General features: G+C 40.2%; 1 protein-coding gene across 5 annotated transcripts in view; it reads left to right on the top strand.

The window, feature by feature from the left end:
* The window catches only part of ZNF664 (zinc finger protein 664), a 40,876-nt gene extending 24,642 nt beyond the window's left edge, over positions 1–16,234 (top strand). For all 5 annotated transcript variants that reach the window (XM_071209762.1, XM_071209763.1, XM_071209760.1 and 2 more), the window contains 2 exons: positions 12,142–12,206; positions 12,302–16,234. In XM_071209762.1, the coding sequence (XP_071065863.1) occupies positions 12,899–13,684 (786 nt within the window). In that variant the 5' untranslated portion in view covers positions 12,142–12,206; positions 12,302–12,898 and the 3' untranslated portion in view covers positions 13,685–16,234. The remainder of the gene's footprint in view (positions 1–12,141; positions 12,207–12,301) is intronic.
* The last annotated feature ends 531 nt before the right edge of the window (positions 16,235–16,765 follow it).

The following is a 16,765-nucleotide window of genomic DNA, read 5'->3' as shown; positions in this document are numbered from 1 at the left end:
CATGCTTCCTCTGTGCAGCTCCGAAGCTGCACAAGATCTGGTGAAGGGGAGGGGTCTGAACTGGCAGGAGGAATATCTCCTACCTGATCTTGGGAGATTATATTTCTTTTTCTTTGATTCAAGGATTTGTGGAGTCCTTCTCCAGTCTCTGTTATCCTCCAGAGTTCCAAGCGAGCAGTATTTGTCCTTTTGCTAGTTGATTCAGAGGGGAGACTTTTCCAGGGGCTGTCTTATGTCACCGTATTGATGATGTCACTCCTTCACCTGTACCCTTGTCCCCACCCCTTCTATTTTCTGGGAGATTATGTATGATTAATTCTTTTCTTTCTCTGTAACTTCAGTTTCTTTCTTCTTCAATGGTTCTTTTCCCTCAGTCCTCTAAAATGTCCTTGACTGCTTCACCCTGCTGCGTAGCAGCCATCTCTGTGGTTGGATGCTACTTCACTGGGAGAATTTTGTATGAATTTATTATGGGGAACCCCAGCCTATTTCAGTCCATCATGCACAAATAGACTTTGTCTTGATAAGCCTGTAAACTGATTGGCTATAGCAGAAGCTACCCATCAATTATAAAGCTTCCCCTGACTAAATTTTGTCTCATTTCTAGGTGGAATTCTACTGCCCGCTCTCCTTTGATTTCAAACTATAAATTTTCATTCTGTGAACATGTCCTTCCCCATAATAGGCAAAGCCATAATTTGATAGCGCCAGTAGAGGTTTAAAGCCCTTCTCAAGACCACTAGGGTATTGATAGATAGAGGGCCTGTTTTAATTGGAGTTGGTCTAACAGTGAGTCTGTGCATCTCCCCTTCAGCATGCTGCCTGCCACATAGGGATTGTGTGCATGAGAATACTGGTAGAGAGTGCAGACTTCATCATTTATGGATTTTTGTTTCCTTTGGGAATGGAAGCAAAGCATGAAACTATTGTTTCAAGAAAAGAAAGATTTTCTTTGAAATGTAATCTTTCGTGCAAAGGTTTATAAATGAATTGTAACTTCTACTTTTTGTTCTAAAATGAGTAGAAGTGAAATGACTCCAGATTTTTGTAGAGTGAAAAGGGCTTAGGTGAAGTATGAAATAAGTATGATCCATTCAGCATCCGCAAAGAAAAATCAGGTATACATTAGGTACAGGGCCCTGAAGAGATAAGTAGAGGGGATAAATATTACTGAGAGCATCTCATATTTTTCTTTCCTGAGAAACCCAACCTTGGTAAGTTAGTGCTGGAATGAGTATCACTTCATGCTGCAGTTATAAAGTAGAGGTTTGATTGTCCATTTATTGGTTGTGCTGCAGTTGAAGGGATGCTCAGAAAGTTTTTTCTAAGGAAAAACCATGTGCTAAGTGCAGTGAGGATTTCAAGTTAAAACCTTACATGGTTCTTGGAAATTTGCATTGGGTCCAGAGCACTGGAGCTGAAGAGAGTGTTCCCAGTTCCAGAATTTAAAATAGCATTTCCAAGAGGAATACTCAGGACAGCTGCATCTTCTACTAGAAATGTGGTTGGAGTTCATTTACTTATGGAATTTGGCTTTCTGATCTCCACTAGGGCCTTAACCATACTATATTCTCTTAGACATTTGCAGATCCTATCCTTCCTTCGCTCTTGGAACCTCACAGCACTGTCATGCTTACAGTCCTTTGGTGCCTTCTTGTTTTTCCTTAAGATAGAGCCCTAACTTTATAAGATTTCATAGGAAGACTTACACGTCTTTATTGGCTTTTGTAGGAAAACCTCCTTTACATATGAATGCAACTATCACTTCTTAAGGCAGTCTTCCTTTATATTCCTTGCTAAGTCAGCCATCACTTTCATTCCAACTATAGGCCCTGACAGCACTCTCTAGGGCTCTACTGTAGCACTTAACATACTTTCAGTTTTATGTTTCTTTGTGTACATATTTTTCCCTACTCGGCTGTAAATTCCGTAAGGGAAAGTACTGGCTACTTTTCTGCTCATTGTTGAAAGCACACTGCCTAATACGTATTAGATACTCAGTAAAGGTGTGTTATTCAAGTGACCTGTGGAAGACAACCAAATAAAGAAATTTTAGATATTCACTAAAGTCACTTACTCTTTACAGTTCCTCCCAGTCAAGGAGCTTATAGCCAAGGGAGCAGGCAGAAAAGATAAACATGGAAATACATAAATAGGCAAAATAATTTCTGACAGTAAGTGATAATGTACTATGAAGAAAATAAAGCAGAATGATGTAATAAGAGGCTTGCAGATGGAGGGATTAATAAACTTAAATTGATTAATCAGATAACTCTTCTCTTAGAAGATAGCTCTTGAGCTGAGACCCAAATAGCGAGAAGACATCAACTGTATGAAGATAAGGAAGAAGTATGGGCAGAGAAGTGGTTTGAAGGACTACAAGTTTGGCAAGTTTGAAGACTAGAAAGGAGATGAGTGAGGCTGGTGTGTGCTGTACAAGAGAGAATATGGTAGGAGATGAGGGCAGAGAGGTGGGCATTTGCCAGGTCGTGTTGGACTAGTGAGCCAGAGAAAGGAGTATGTGTTGTAAAGAGCAATGGAAGGTTGAAACAGAAGAGCAACATTATTTGATTTATGTTTTTAAAAAGATTATTTTGACTGCTTGTAGAGTCTGGGTTGTGAGGTAGCAGGAATGGATGTGGAGAGGCCAGTTAAGAGGCTGTTGAAGAACTGCAAACAGGAGGTGATCATGCTTGGACAGTTATAGTGGCAGTGAAGATAGATGAAGGCAGGTATGGGATCTATTTTGAAGAGAAGGGACAGAATTTGCTGATAATTTGGATAAATGGGGGGATGAGGGAAAGAGGAATTAAGGATAACTCTTAAGTTTTTGTCTTGAGCATCTGAATGAACGTTGGTACAATTTACTGAGATGGGAAAGAATGAGGAAGGAGCAGGGAGCAGTTCTGGCTGGAGAGAAAACTTGGAACCGGCATCTTCTAGTTGGTATTTAAGGCCATGTGGCATGTGAGATTTCTTAGAGAGAGGATATAGACTGAGAAAAAGAGTTCCCAAACTGGAGCACTGGAACACCCTAATATTTATAATTTGAGCTGAGAGAGAAGGAGAAGTTCCTAGGAAAGGAAAGCAAGGAGTAACCAGCCAGGCAAGTGTGGTATTAGGCAAGCCAAGGAGAGAAAGTGTTTCAAGAAAGTGTGTCAAATGGTCCCATCAAACACAGTGAAAATAGTGCCCTTTGGGTTTGACAATATGAAGGTCATTGATGGCCTGGATAAGAGCTGTTTTCAGTGGAACTCGTTGAGGCAAAAATCTGGTTGGAGTGGGTGAGGAGACAATGTGAGACATGACACTTTTTGAGAAGTTTGGCTCTGAAGTAGAGCAGATATTTTGGGTGATATATAGGGGTGGGACTGTGGGATTCAAAGAAATGGAGAAGGAAAATACTAGAATATGTTTGTAAAGGAGTGGACCCACAGAAAGGACAAAATTGATGATGGAGAAGTGAGAAAATAATTGTAGGATTAGATTTTGAGACCACAAGAAATGCAGTCTGGAACACAAGTGGAAGGGCTGGTCTGCTCGAGGAGTGGGGACATGTATCTGAGATAGAAGGGGTGGCAGAGAGTGTATATGAATATGCAGATAGCAGAGTCAATTTGCCAGTGGTTCTATTTTCTTAATAAATTATCTTGCTAATAATACAGAAAACATTGTTTTTTGATTGGCCAGGACATCTGCATTATCCTGGTTATACAAAAAGAAAACATACAAAATAGTATTAGGTGGGAAGTGGATTTGGCTCAACTGATAGAGTATACGTCTACCATATGGGAGGCCCAGGGTTCAAACCCAGGGCCTCCTGACCCGTGTGGTGGGGTACTGGCCCACATACAGTGTTGATGTGCGCAAAGAGTGCCATGCCATGCAGGGGTGTCCCCCGTGTAGGGGAGCCCCATGTGCAAGGAGTGCACCGCAAGGAAAGCCACCCGATGCGAAAAAAACACAGCCTGCCCAGGAGTGGCACCACACACATGGAGAGCTGACATAGCAAGGTTATGCAACAAAAAGAGACACAGATTCCCAGTGCCACTGACAAGAATGCAAGTGGACATAAAAGAACACACAATGAATGGACACAGCAGACAACAGGGGGGAGAAGGGGGAAGGGGAGAGAAATAAATTTTTTTAAAAATCTTAAAAAAAAATACTGTTAGGTGACTTAACTTGCTTGAAATTGCAAGACAAAGTGGGGATATGTTTTTAATTCACTTTCTTGGCTGAACTTCATAGAGCATCTGCCTTTCTTCTCAAATTCCCTTCTCTTGTGTAAGGCATCACTGTCCTGTCACCAAGCCAAACCTACCTCTTTCTCACCAGCCCTGTCCCTAGTCTATCAGCAAGTGCTACAAGACTTCTTCCTAAATCTCTCTGGAATTAGTCTTTTTCCCATTGAGCTCCTTGCAAGTCTTATTTCTTCACATGCCTGGCATGTGAGACTTGAATTGCTTTGCACCACTTGTCTTTTCTTCAGTGGTGACAGTTCCAGGTCTCTTTGCCTTTAGTTTTTGTATCATGGTCATGCTTTTATTCAGAAGAGTACAAAAGAGGCTCTTAGCCTCTTTCTGCTCAGTAGTAGCTGGTTGAAGCCTGCATGCAAAGTTTGATATCAAGACTTTATCACTGATAGTTACGAGTGTCTGGATTTTTCTCTCCTGCTGAGTCAGGATGATTAGTCTTGATTTCACATCCAGCCTGTACTAAATGTAATCCAGATCAGATTAGCCTTCCAGAACTAATCTTGCAGTTTATTGACCTTCACCTGCACATCAAGTGGTTGATGTTCCTCAGACCACAGCAGTGCGTAAACCTGTCATACCACCACCAAGATCCCTGTTGGGCAGCTGCCAGTTAAGGCCTCACATTCATGGGCTTCTCTGTTCCACCAAACCTGCCCACTGGAGACTGGGTCCTTGTACTTTTTTGAGTAACTGATTTTCAACCCTAGGATCATTTTTGAAAAAAAAGAAAAATTAGAGAGTGTACTGTATATATTTTTTTCCCCAAGCAAAATTGTATTTTCTTGTCTGCTGTATAAAAAGGGGTAATATATAAAGGGGATATGCAAAAGTGTGTTTAAATAATCCATAACATAACAGGTGGTTTCAGAATCCACTTTCAACCCTCCCTTCCCCAGCACAGCATCATGAGCTTCTTTCCAGGGCAGAGGGACTGTTATCTTCTACTTATGCAGCAGGTACAGGCTGAAGTTTTAGAATAAAATCTGTGTCCTCATTCTGTACCTTCCTCTCGACCTTTCCTCCTAGAGATAATACCATAGTGGGCTCCCTGTACCGCACAAGTGAATCGCCACAGCAGGGTGCTAAAGGATGCTGCAGCAGATTCAGTGCCTTGTACATCTCCTAAAGCCTCATGGGCCATAGTTCATGAGCCGTATTTGTAGTATGACCTCCCAATTTCAGAATTGTTTGAATATTTGTCTATAATTAGGAGCATTTGACCTGAGAAACCCACAGAGGGAAATGGCTCTGCTCTTCCGAAACCATTCATCCTGCTTGCCCATGTCCAGGTTACCCTTTTCAGTGCCATGGCCCTAGGGCTTTTATTCTCTCAGGATATCATTTTCTTGTATTTAAGACTTACTTTTTTTTTCACTTTCATACATTTCAGGACCAGTTGTTTATTAGCTTATCCCTCCATTTTATTTGTACTGAGATGTCAGTACTGACTCAGATATTCTTTTGTATCACAAAATTTAAATGAGGAAAAGATTCCAGGGAAGTGGATTTGGCCCAACGGATGGAGCATCCACCTGCCACATGGGAGGTCCAAGGTTCAAACCCAGGGCCTCATGACCCATGTGATAAGCTGGCCCATGCACAATTCTGATGCGCACAAGGAGCGCCGTGCCACGCAGGGGTGTCCACTGCGTAGGGGAGCTCCACGTGCAAGGAGTGCGCCCTTTAAGGAGAGGTGCCCAGTGCGAAAAAAGTGCAGCCTGCCCAGGAATGGTGCTGCACACATGGAGAGCTGATGCAGCAAGATGACTCAACAAAAAAGAGACACAGATTGCGGGTGCCGCTGACAAGAATACAAGCGGACACAGAAGAACACACAGTGAATGGACACAGAAAGCAGACAACTGGGGGGGGGGGGGCGGGTGGCAGGGAAGGGGAGAGAAATAAATACTAAATCTTAAAAAAAAAAAAAAAAGATTCCAGTTGATAGACTATAGGAAAAGAGAAAAGTCTCTTTTGCATGGAAGGTGAGACCTTTTTTCCCTCCCAATTCTCAGCCAAACTTTAACTTGCCTGTTTGAAAAGTTCTCTCCATTTCATCCTCAAATGTTGGTTGAGGATATAGACTACTGGGGATGTTCCCAAGGTCTTGGGTGGAGAACCTGGCTTTCCACCTCAGTGTGAGGCACCATCCTCCTCTGATCAGAAGGGCAGCCTCAGAGTTGTCTGAGATGGCTCCTCTTAAGCTCCCTAGGACAGCTTCAGGGAGAGCAAGAGACACTCTTGGGAACATTGTGCATTTGGAATCTGTAGGCATTTGTGTTACAGCTTGTGTCTTCTCCCTTGGAAGCAGTTGGATAGGTGGTGTTTCAGAGTAAATCTATGATGATGATCCTTTTTTGTTGTTTGTCCTTCTGTTTTTTTGTTAGGTTATGTGGCACATTGACTGGAGTTATATTTGCTTTCCTTTTTTTTCCCCCCCTCCAGAACGTAGCCTATCCCCACCACCACTGTGGCAGTGAGATTTGTAGATGTGCCATGCATTTTACTTGGAAAGACTGCCAGTGTCTGATTCCTCCTCAAGAGAATCTTTGTTGGGAGGTCATATAGCAGGACCATAGGAATTTAAGGTTACTCAGTTTGGTGTTGAGTTATTTCTCTTTCCAAAAAGAAAGTCACCCTCTCCCAAAGCTGGCCTGCTGGAATGTCCTGACTCTTACGGCGTGATTTTCAAGTGAGAGGGGTGAAAAAAATCACAGACTTTGTCTTAGATTAATTTATCAGGGGAGCAGGAATAGCCATGCAGCATTTCTTCCTTCTGTCCTTCGCTCGTAGCTGTCTTCAAGCCATACCTTCTCTCAGGTCACCAGTAATGTGTTTGGTGTGCTTATCTCATGTTATCCATTTTGGAGATGATATTTGTTTAGCTCACAGTTTGACTGGCTCTGGGATTGATTGTCATTGCAAGTGGTGCAGGAAAAGAATGTCTTCTCCGCTTTAGATAAAATTTTATCACGAAAAATTTCAAACACACATAAAAGTAGAGAGAATATTTTATCCATTCCTTTTTCCATCACCTAGATTCAAAAATTTATCATGATTTTGCAACATGTTTTATCTGCCCTTTTTACTTGCGTTTTTGTTTATGCTCAAGTATTTTAAAGCACATCTCAGACACGTTCAGTATACAGCTCTAGAAAGTGTAGACTTTTGTTTACATAACCACAATGCCATTATTAGGCCTAATACACTTAACAGTATTCTTTGGTATAATCTGATGTTATCCCTAATCAAATTTCCTCAGATGTCTCCTCTTAACACCTGGCCTCTTTGAATCAGATACCAAAGAAGTCCTCATGTTACATCTGATTGATAAATCTCTAATCTAGAGCAGCCAGGAGCCCCCACCCCCAGTGCTATTTACTTGTTGCAAAAAAATGGATCCATAGTACTGTGAACTGGATGATATTTGGTATTTTCCTGTTTGCTTCCTGGTAGTTCCTCTTTCCCCCTATTTCCTGCAAATGAAAATTAGCTCTAGAAATTTCTGGTTCAGTCTTTTTTTTTTTTTGTCATTCAAATATGCCTTTAATGTCACTCAGATTACTATTTTTCAGCACATTTCTGAGCACTGTAAGATCAAAACTTTTTTTTTTTAAAGATTTATTTCTCTCCCCTCTCCCCCACCCCAGTTGACTGTTCTGTGTCTATTTGCTGTGTGTTTGTCTTTTTTTTTTTTTATTCATTTTTTAAAAATATTACATTAAAAAAATACGAGGTCCCCATATACCCCCCACCCCCCTCACCCCACTACTACCCCCATAGCAACATTCTCCTCCATCATCATGAGACATTCATTGCATTTGGTGAATACATCTCCGAGCATCGCTGCACCTCATGGTCAATGGTCCACATCATAGCTCACATTCTCCCACGTTCCATCCAGTGGGCCATGGAGGACCTACAGTGTCTGGTAATTGTCCCTGCAGCACCACCCAGGACAACTCCCAAGTCCAGAAAATGCCTCCACATCTCATCTCTTCCTCCTATTCCCCACACCCAGCAGCCACCATGGCCACTTTCTCCACACCAATGGTTCAGTCTTTTGGCAAGAAAATTTCAGGTGGTGCTTCGTTTTCACGAAGCACACAGTGGCTGGTGTTCCTCTTTTAGCAATGCTGAGATTGATCCAGGGGCTCAGGTGAAGGTGACAGTCTGATCCCTACATGGTGAAGTTTTTGATCAACCTTTCAACACCGTTTTCACCCATTTCTTATTTTGATCTGAATTGATTGTTTTTATTAGGGCTTATGAGCTGGGTTGTTTGGTCATCTTGGAAGAGAGAAGGAAAGGTAGAATAAATGCATTATTCTTTCCTTTTAATTGCCTATTTTCATGGTGAAATGTTGGTGCCCTTGTTATTTCCAGTTTTGTCCAATGAGTTGGGTGTGTTTGTCTCTTTGCCTCTGTCTGTCTGTGTCTTTTTCTCTCTCCCTGGGCCCTTACCACTCCCCATCCCTTGTAGTCATCATGCATTCATGGGATTTTTATATTTAATATGTTTCACTTGGTTGTATCCATTATTCCTTTTGATGCTCATTAGACCCGTTTTTGGCCAGTGGAAGTCCCGTGGTTATTTTGGCCTGACCCTCTTTGTTTTCTGGTATAACAAGATGTCGTAGGCTAATATTGTAAATTGCTGCTCTGGACTTGAAAAATCAGCTGTTCATCCAAAGTCCCCTGTGCTTTTTGGTGGGCAAGGGTATTTAGAGAATGGTCTCTAGGTCTGCTCATTGCTGTTGTCATTGATTCTAGGCTTTTTTGGTGGACAGAGCTAAAAAAAAAAAACCATGAACTTAAGCTGATATTTCTTAAGTCAGATTTTACATTATAAGATTTTTTCCCCTTAACTTTGATTTTATACTTTTATCTCATTTCTCTTACACTGTATCTTGGCTTTCTAATAACACTATCATGTTATTTGCACTATCTTATTTTATAAAAATACCAGTATTATCATAGCTAATGAACTATTGAAAGAAATTTGATTTCTTTGCAGCATTATTTATCAGTGAAATATATTTCTCAAGTATGTGCAGTCAGTATATTGTGCTCAAAAGTTATTTGTGGAAATATCACCAACTTGATAGTTAAGGTTCATTCTCTTTTGTTTTAAAAATCAGGGATTGCTTAAATATTTAATTTAATTTTATTTTTTGGGTATATAAACATTTATATGTTTCCAAAGTCAAAACTATATAATGGTATAGGTGTACTTTGTCCCAGTCTCCTCCTTCTCCAGAGGTACTCATGTAAATTAAGTTTTGCATTATCCTTCTCAATGTTTGTTTTATATTTTTATGTAAACAAATATATAAATGTATACATATTCCTTTTTTTTTATACAAAAGGTAGCATCCTGTAAGTATTATTCTGTATCTCGTTTTTGTTTATTTTTCACTCAACTATATTGTCTGGGTTCACTCCTTATCTTTGAGGTGGATTCTTATAAGTGTGACTAAAAGGAAAAAGGTTAGATGAGCATATATACTTTTTCTAGATGTTTGACTATTTTTGGTGAAGTTTTTGGTATCTAGTTGAATTTCATGATCTCAGCACTTCTACTTAGGAGAATTTTGATTCACTTTGCTATTTTAATGTTAAAGAAGTCTCCTCAGTCATCCATGTACCCTATCTTTGTATGGAACCTATTATTGAAAGTTTTAATTTTAAGGTCTATTGATTTCATTTCAGTATTACTTAGCATAGAATAAAAGGAGATGAAAAGATTTCTAAGACATGGTCCTAAACCTCAAGATTTCAGAACTTATATTTTGGGATTTATTTTTTTCTTTTATCACCTCATCATTCTATTTGTTGTCTATTTTGTCCCATATAGGTTTTTCAAAAGATGATAATCAGGCATTGCAAAACGCCTTATCTGCTATACCAGAATGAAGCAGGATATGTTTTTGGGGGAAGAGAGTGATGCCATAAATGACTCTGTAGATTAAACAGATGTTAATTGAACATCTCTTCTTTGCCATTTTCCCTTTGCCAGAATATAAAAGTGATTAGCAACGTGCAAAGGGAAGAAGAATCCCTTGCGCACTTAAGTTTTAGTATGAGACAGATAAAAAAACAAAGACAAATAAGATAATTACAACTTCTGTGTACTTTGAAGGAATCAAAGATTAAAATAGAGAGTAGCCAGGAGTATTTATTGTCCTCAACTTTAATATTTCTGTTTCATTGCTTTTTAAATTTTCTCTGTATTGATACTCTCATATCGTTCCTTCATTTTTTTCCTGATAATCCTTTATTTCTTTCTCTGTGTTTTCCTTTTATCTCTTTGAGCATATTAAGGTTCATTTTTTTTTTTTTTTTTTTGTCCATTATGTCCAAAGTCTGGTCTTTTGTTGATAATTTCTGGATTTTTATCTTGTTCTTTCGATGGGACATCATTTCTTATTTCTTTGTCTTGTAATACTTTGTTGTACACTCTATACTTTAATATTTTAAAGTGTTAATGCTGTGATTTAGTCCCTAAGCTGTCTGGTCCTTAAATTTATATTCAGCTAGTGAGCTGGTGTAGCTCAGTGGTTGAGCACCTGCTTTGCATGTCTGGGGCCCTGGGTTCAATCCCTGGTACCTCCTAAAAATATATATGTGTATTCAGCTGATGACATGACAGAGATTTCCTTCAGTGCCAGGAGCTGATAAAAACAAGCAAACCAATGCAAAAAACATTTTCATAGTCTGCAGATTGGCTCTGCATTGGTTGATACTCTTCTTCAGAGTTTAGCCCTCCTATGAAGAAGATCAGCCTGAAGAAAATGTGAAGTGTAGGGTCTTCTCTCTCTTTTCTGAGGCTGTATCTTATTTCAGACTGTTCTTAGTAATTCCCCTTTTCACAGGAATTCAAATGTCTTTCTATTCTTTATGAAATTGACTTTGTCCACCCTTCAGGTACTTTATTGTATAACGTACAGCAGGCTAGCTTTTTGTCCAGTCTGCTTCGACTTGATATTTTTGTACAGTGCTTTAGCTGCCTTCAGGCTGCTTCTGCCTGCAGGGCAAGTTCTTAGACGGTGACTTGGTGATAGGTTTCCTAGTTCAGTCCTTCAGCTGCCTCCTGACAGATTGGCACCAACATACAGGACCCCCAGTATGTATGTAGGGGTTTCTGTGCTCCCTCTGGAGAAGGGCCAGGGACCCACACTGGGAGAACAGGCTTGCTCTACACCACGTGAGGGAGGGTCCAGCACGGGAGCCACAAACTTCTCCTATAATTTTTTTTTTTAAGATTTATTTATTTACCACCACCACCCCACCATGCCTTACGGCTTGTTTTGCTGTTGTTCTTTGTGTCCATTCGCTGTGTGTTTTTTCTGTATTTGCTTGTTTCTTTTTGGTGAGTCATCTTGGGTCAGCCATCCGCTCTCTGCAGCGCAGGTGCGGGCCGTCACCTTTCTGCAGCAAGGGCTTGGGTGTGGGCTATCAGCTCTCCATGGCGCGGGGGCCAGCTTGCCTCCACAAGGACACCCTGGCATGCGAACCCAGGGCCTCCCATATGGTAGCTGGGAGCTCAACTGATTGATCTACAGCTACTTCCCTTCTATCATTTTTAAAGTGTTTTCTTGATTCGACATTCATCCAATTACTGCAGCCCTTTAACTGTTTTCCGGAGTTTTGAGGAAAATGGCTCTTCTAATTTTTGCTAATTGTTCAAAGTTTCTATGGGGAACAGCACCCTGGAACATCATATGCCGCCATCTTGGTTGACCAGAACCTGTGTCGGTCTTCTGAGAATTTGCTTCTCTTTTCCCTTTGATATGTTCTAATATTACTATAAGTGGTTGTGAATGGATTACATACTTGAGTTATAAACAGGAGCATGATATCTGCAAATTCTTTTCTTCAGATCTGCAAAACCAAGTGATACATCTTCCTGGAAGATAAGAGAGCTTCATTCTCAAGATAAAAAAGGTTTGTGCTACTGCTCTCTCTTTGATACAAAATTAATTATGAAATCAATAGCAATTTTTGGACAAAACATTTTAAATTTATTTATTCTGTTGTAGGAGACTGGAGTGATACCTATGTAGGGAATCTGAACAAGAAGGAATGACGAACCTGGAATCCAAGGAGCTTGCTTCCTGAAAGGGCTCCTTGTCTGATGTGTAGGAGGCAGAATGTCACACTGACTCTTCAGTTGGAGGCTGTAGGGCACCAAGACCAACAAGCAGTATCTCACCCTCAACTACAGGGGACACTGTACAGTCCTTTCCCTAAACGTGCGAAATACAAGATTATTCTACAAGAGGAAGATTCCAAGGGTTTAAAAACGTAAAGGTTTGCACCTTGGGAGCCCTTTTGGAATGTTGACAACTCAGGATTTAAAGGAAAGTTCTGTGTTAATGAGTTGCAGAATTCACATGCAAGTAAATGTCACTTTATAACCAGTAATAATACTGAGTGAGGAACACTATGCAGGAAGAAACTTTCCATAGAAAGACAGGCAGGGAAAAGCTTAGGCCAACCTTAAATTTACCTAACAGAGCAAGCCTGAGATAAACTGCCAAAATGGCCAAATAAGAGACTTTACAAAATAGCAATCCTGTAACTATAGTAGTTGTAAGGAAAATTTCTCATCTAAATCACCATACCAAATAGGAAAAATGATTTACAAGTGCCCCATGTGTAGGGAATTCTTCTCTGAGAGAGCAGATCTTTTTATGCACCAGAAAATCCACACAGCTGAGAAGCCCCATAAATGTGACAAGTGTGATAAGGGTTTCTTCCATATATCAGAACTTCATATTCATTGGAGAGACCACACAGGAGAGAAGGTTTATAAATGTGATGATTGCGGTAAGGATTTTAGTACCACAACAAAACTGAATAGACATAAGAAAATTCACACAGTGGAGAAACCCTATAAATGTTATGAGTGTGGCAAAGCCTTCAATTGGAGCTCACATCTTCAGATTCATATGAGAGTTCATACAGGTGAGAAACCCTATGTCTGTAGTGAGTGTGGAAGGGGCTTTAGTAATAGTTCAAACCTCTGCATGCATCAGAGAGTCCACACAGGAGAGAAACCCTTCAAATGTGAAGAGTGTGGTAAGGCCTTTAGGCACACTTCAAGCCTTTGCATGCATCAGAGAGTCCACACAGGAGAGAAACCCTATAAATGTTATGAATGTGGTAAGGCTTTCAGTCAGAGTTCGAGCCTTTGCATTCATCAGAGAGTCCACACCGGAGAGAAGCCCTATAGATGTTGTGGATGTGGTAAGGCCTTCAGTCAGAGTTCGAGTCTTTGCATCCATCAGAGAGTCCACACTGGAGAGAAACCTTTTAAATGTGATGAGTGTGGAAAGGCCTTCAGTCAGAGTACAAGCCTTTGCATCCATCAGAGAGTCCACACAAAGGAGAGAAACCATCTCAAAATATCAGTTATATAAAAAGTTTTGCTAAAAGGTAAATCTTAAAACCCATAAGTGCCACTAGGAAGGAAATCCTGTAAATACTCACATTGACCCAAAAAATACTTATAGCAATCCCTAACAGAACATTCTTTTTGAAGAGGTATATATAAGGTTGATTTTTTAATTCATGCCAAGTGTGTTCCACAACTTGACTTTGAATACAGAATCCCTTTGAATATCAGCCCAAAACAGGGGTGTCAGTTTCCAGTCATGCATATATGTTTCCTGGGATTCTGGCACTGTCCCTCAGTAGTTGAAGTACTACATAAAAAATCATGTGCCCAACCTCCTGAGTTACCTTCCATTTATTCTTTACTTGAAAATTAGCCCAAACACCTTCCCCTTTAGGAGCTTGTGCCCTTCCTTCCTCTTAATTCAAGCATACTGGTTAATGCAGTTGAAATGGACAACTCCCACTAAGATAGTGTTCTGGTATTTCTGAAATTACCACTTAATTCAGCTCCTATGTATCTTTCCATATTTTCTTTTCATATTTCTGAGCCCACTTTATATGTCCTCAAAGTACCCTTAAATATCCACCCCTTCCTAGATGGCATTGAATTTCATTTTAGGTTTTAGGTGACTCATAATACATTCACTTGGCCTATTAGAGAAGTCATTGGCAGGCATACATGCCCTTGTACTTTTCTTGAGCCGTTTTCCTAATTTTGTGATTCTGCTAATCACTGTGTCTCTGAATTAGACTTATTTTCTAGTAGTTACATCACATATTTTTAACTTGACTGTTTTTGGAAATAGCTGAATGTAAATAGCGGGGAGGAAGAAGCAAACAAAGTTAGAACTTTTCTCTACCCCAAATTGCCCTCTTGGGCTCCTTTGTACCATATGGGAGCTCCTTATATGGCATGGGGGGACCTTTAAGTGGATGGTAGGAGGAGCCACTACTAATATGTAGTCTTTGTTTCTGTAATTTGGGCAATAATGTTTAGAAGTCCTCTATGCCACTTCATTGAGGATTATGTATCAATTCCTTTTTAAGCATGATTGTCTATTGTTAATCCATCGTTCTTTTCTTTCTTCATTCATTCAACAAATATTTATTGAATGCCTCCTCTGTGCCAGGCACTGTGCTAGGTGCTGGGAATACCACTGAATAAGACAGACAAGGTCCCTGCTCTCATGGAGTTTACTTCTGGTGGAGGAGACAGATATTAAGCAAGTAAACAAATAAATAATGTAGTTTGCGATAGTGATTAAAGTGCTATGAAGAACATAAAATAGGGTGGTGATTTAGAGTGGTGGGGTGGGGTGGGGGTGGGGCACCATTAGATAGCAGTCAGGGAAGGCCTTTCTGAGGGATGGCATTGGAGCCAAGACTGGAAGGATGATAAGCACCAGGTGGCAGAATGCCAAGGTCTGAGCCAGGGAGGACTTGCTGGTGCATTGAAGGAAGAGAAGGCCAGGCGGCTGGATTGTAGTGAGCAATGGGGAGCGGGATTGGTACTAAGTTGCTCGGTATCTTTTTATAGCCTTTTTTTTTTTCTTTTTTTTTCTTTTGCTGAATTGATATTAAAAACTCATGTGGAGGAACTCAAGGAATGTTTAGAAGACCAAAAGTCCCCAATGACAAGAACAAAAAGCAACTGATTTTTAACTTTGTTTCTCTTCTCATTCCTGTTTTCATTGATTTCCCACATGTAGTCCTTTTGCTCAGGAAGTCTATGGGGAAATTAAGGATCTCTGAAGCTCTGAAATGGGTGATCAGGTTAGTGATGTCTGTCAGCCATCCAAGAGGTTAGAAAATGAACTAAAAATATTCATTGAAATACTGAAAGTTTGGTTTTCTCTCTCTATTTGAATTATTTTTTTCTGTTTTACTGGAAGGGGTTTTGTATAACTAAAACCTCAACACATAAAGGAGATTCTAAAAGGAGGACATGATTCAGGGGATGGGCATGAAACTAGAGATGGAATTTTGAGGGTGAATTTAATCCTCAAAATTTTAATCCAGACATCTTTCCTAATAAGCCTTTGATAAGTCACTTCACATACATTTCCTCCTTTGGAAAAAGAGAGGGCTGACTTAGTTATTTAATAAAGCCCCTTCCAGGCCTGAATGCTGAGACTCTGATTTACTGTAGTGTCTTATCACTCTTTCGTGTCACAGTAGTGTGGAGCATTAGAGAAAGCCTAGACTTTTAGTTGATAGAGAGCCAGTTGAAATATCATTGAATTTTAGTTTTAGGAAAAATTGGTTTGATTTCTAGCTTTATTGCTATTAGGTATGTGAGCTTGGGCAAATTGCTTAATCTTTGAGTCTAGTTTTCTCACTCTCCAAAATGAGGATATTAGGCTACTGATTTCCAAGTTTCCAGCTAGTCCTAGAGTTCTATATTTCTACATAGTTGAATTATTTTATCATGCTGTTGCTGGGGAATATGACTAACACTTTTGAAGCTACTAATTTTATGTCAAGCTTTAAAGTCCATAATTGTTATCTTCGGGAAATATTATTTGACCTACAGTATGTCCAAATCAATTTAATAAAATCACTTTATAACAGGGTCTGTGCTTGACATGTAGTTGTGTGAATTCAGTGGTCATAGTGTGTGAAAGTGTGTGTGAGTGTGTGTGATGGGGGATTGGCTTGTACATCATGTCCAGGGTAACCCATGTAAGCCTTTGTCCAAACTTGGGACTCTCTGAGAATAGAGGGGTGCTATTAATCCTTATATCAGGACAGCAGGCTTAACCTGGCGCTTCTTACATAAAGCAAAGTGTGAGGATACACTAGCCCAGGGATCCCAAATGAGTGAATTCGGTCAGGAATAATTCACAGAGGAGTAGCAAGGTTTGTGGCAAACTGGAGGAAGCATGTCCTAGTGAAAGAGGGCAGCCTGTATTCAGCTGTAGCTGGGTATTCCCATAGTGGAGCACAGACCTAAGATTCCCATGTGGCTTCCTCTTCAAGAAAAAAAATCTAGAGTTTTACAGAAGATTTATTTTTAAATGTTGGCAACTAAATCATGTACCCTGTCTGACCCTCCTCAGTCATCTATATTACCTGCCTGGTGCCCAGAGGGATTTGACTTTGCA

The sequence above is a fragment of the Dasypus novemcinctus genome, chromosome 19 (assembly GCF_030445035.2).
Source record: "Dasypus novemcinctus isolate mDasNov1 chromosome 19, mDasNov1.1.hap2, whole genome shotgun sequence".
Taxonomy (NCBI): domain Eukaryota; kingdom Metazoa; phylum Chordata; class Mammalia; order Cingulata; family Dasypodidae; genus Dasypus; species Dasypus novemcinctus.
This window is presented reverse-complemented; position numbering and strand designations above follow the sequence as displayed.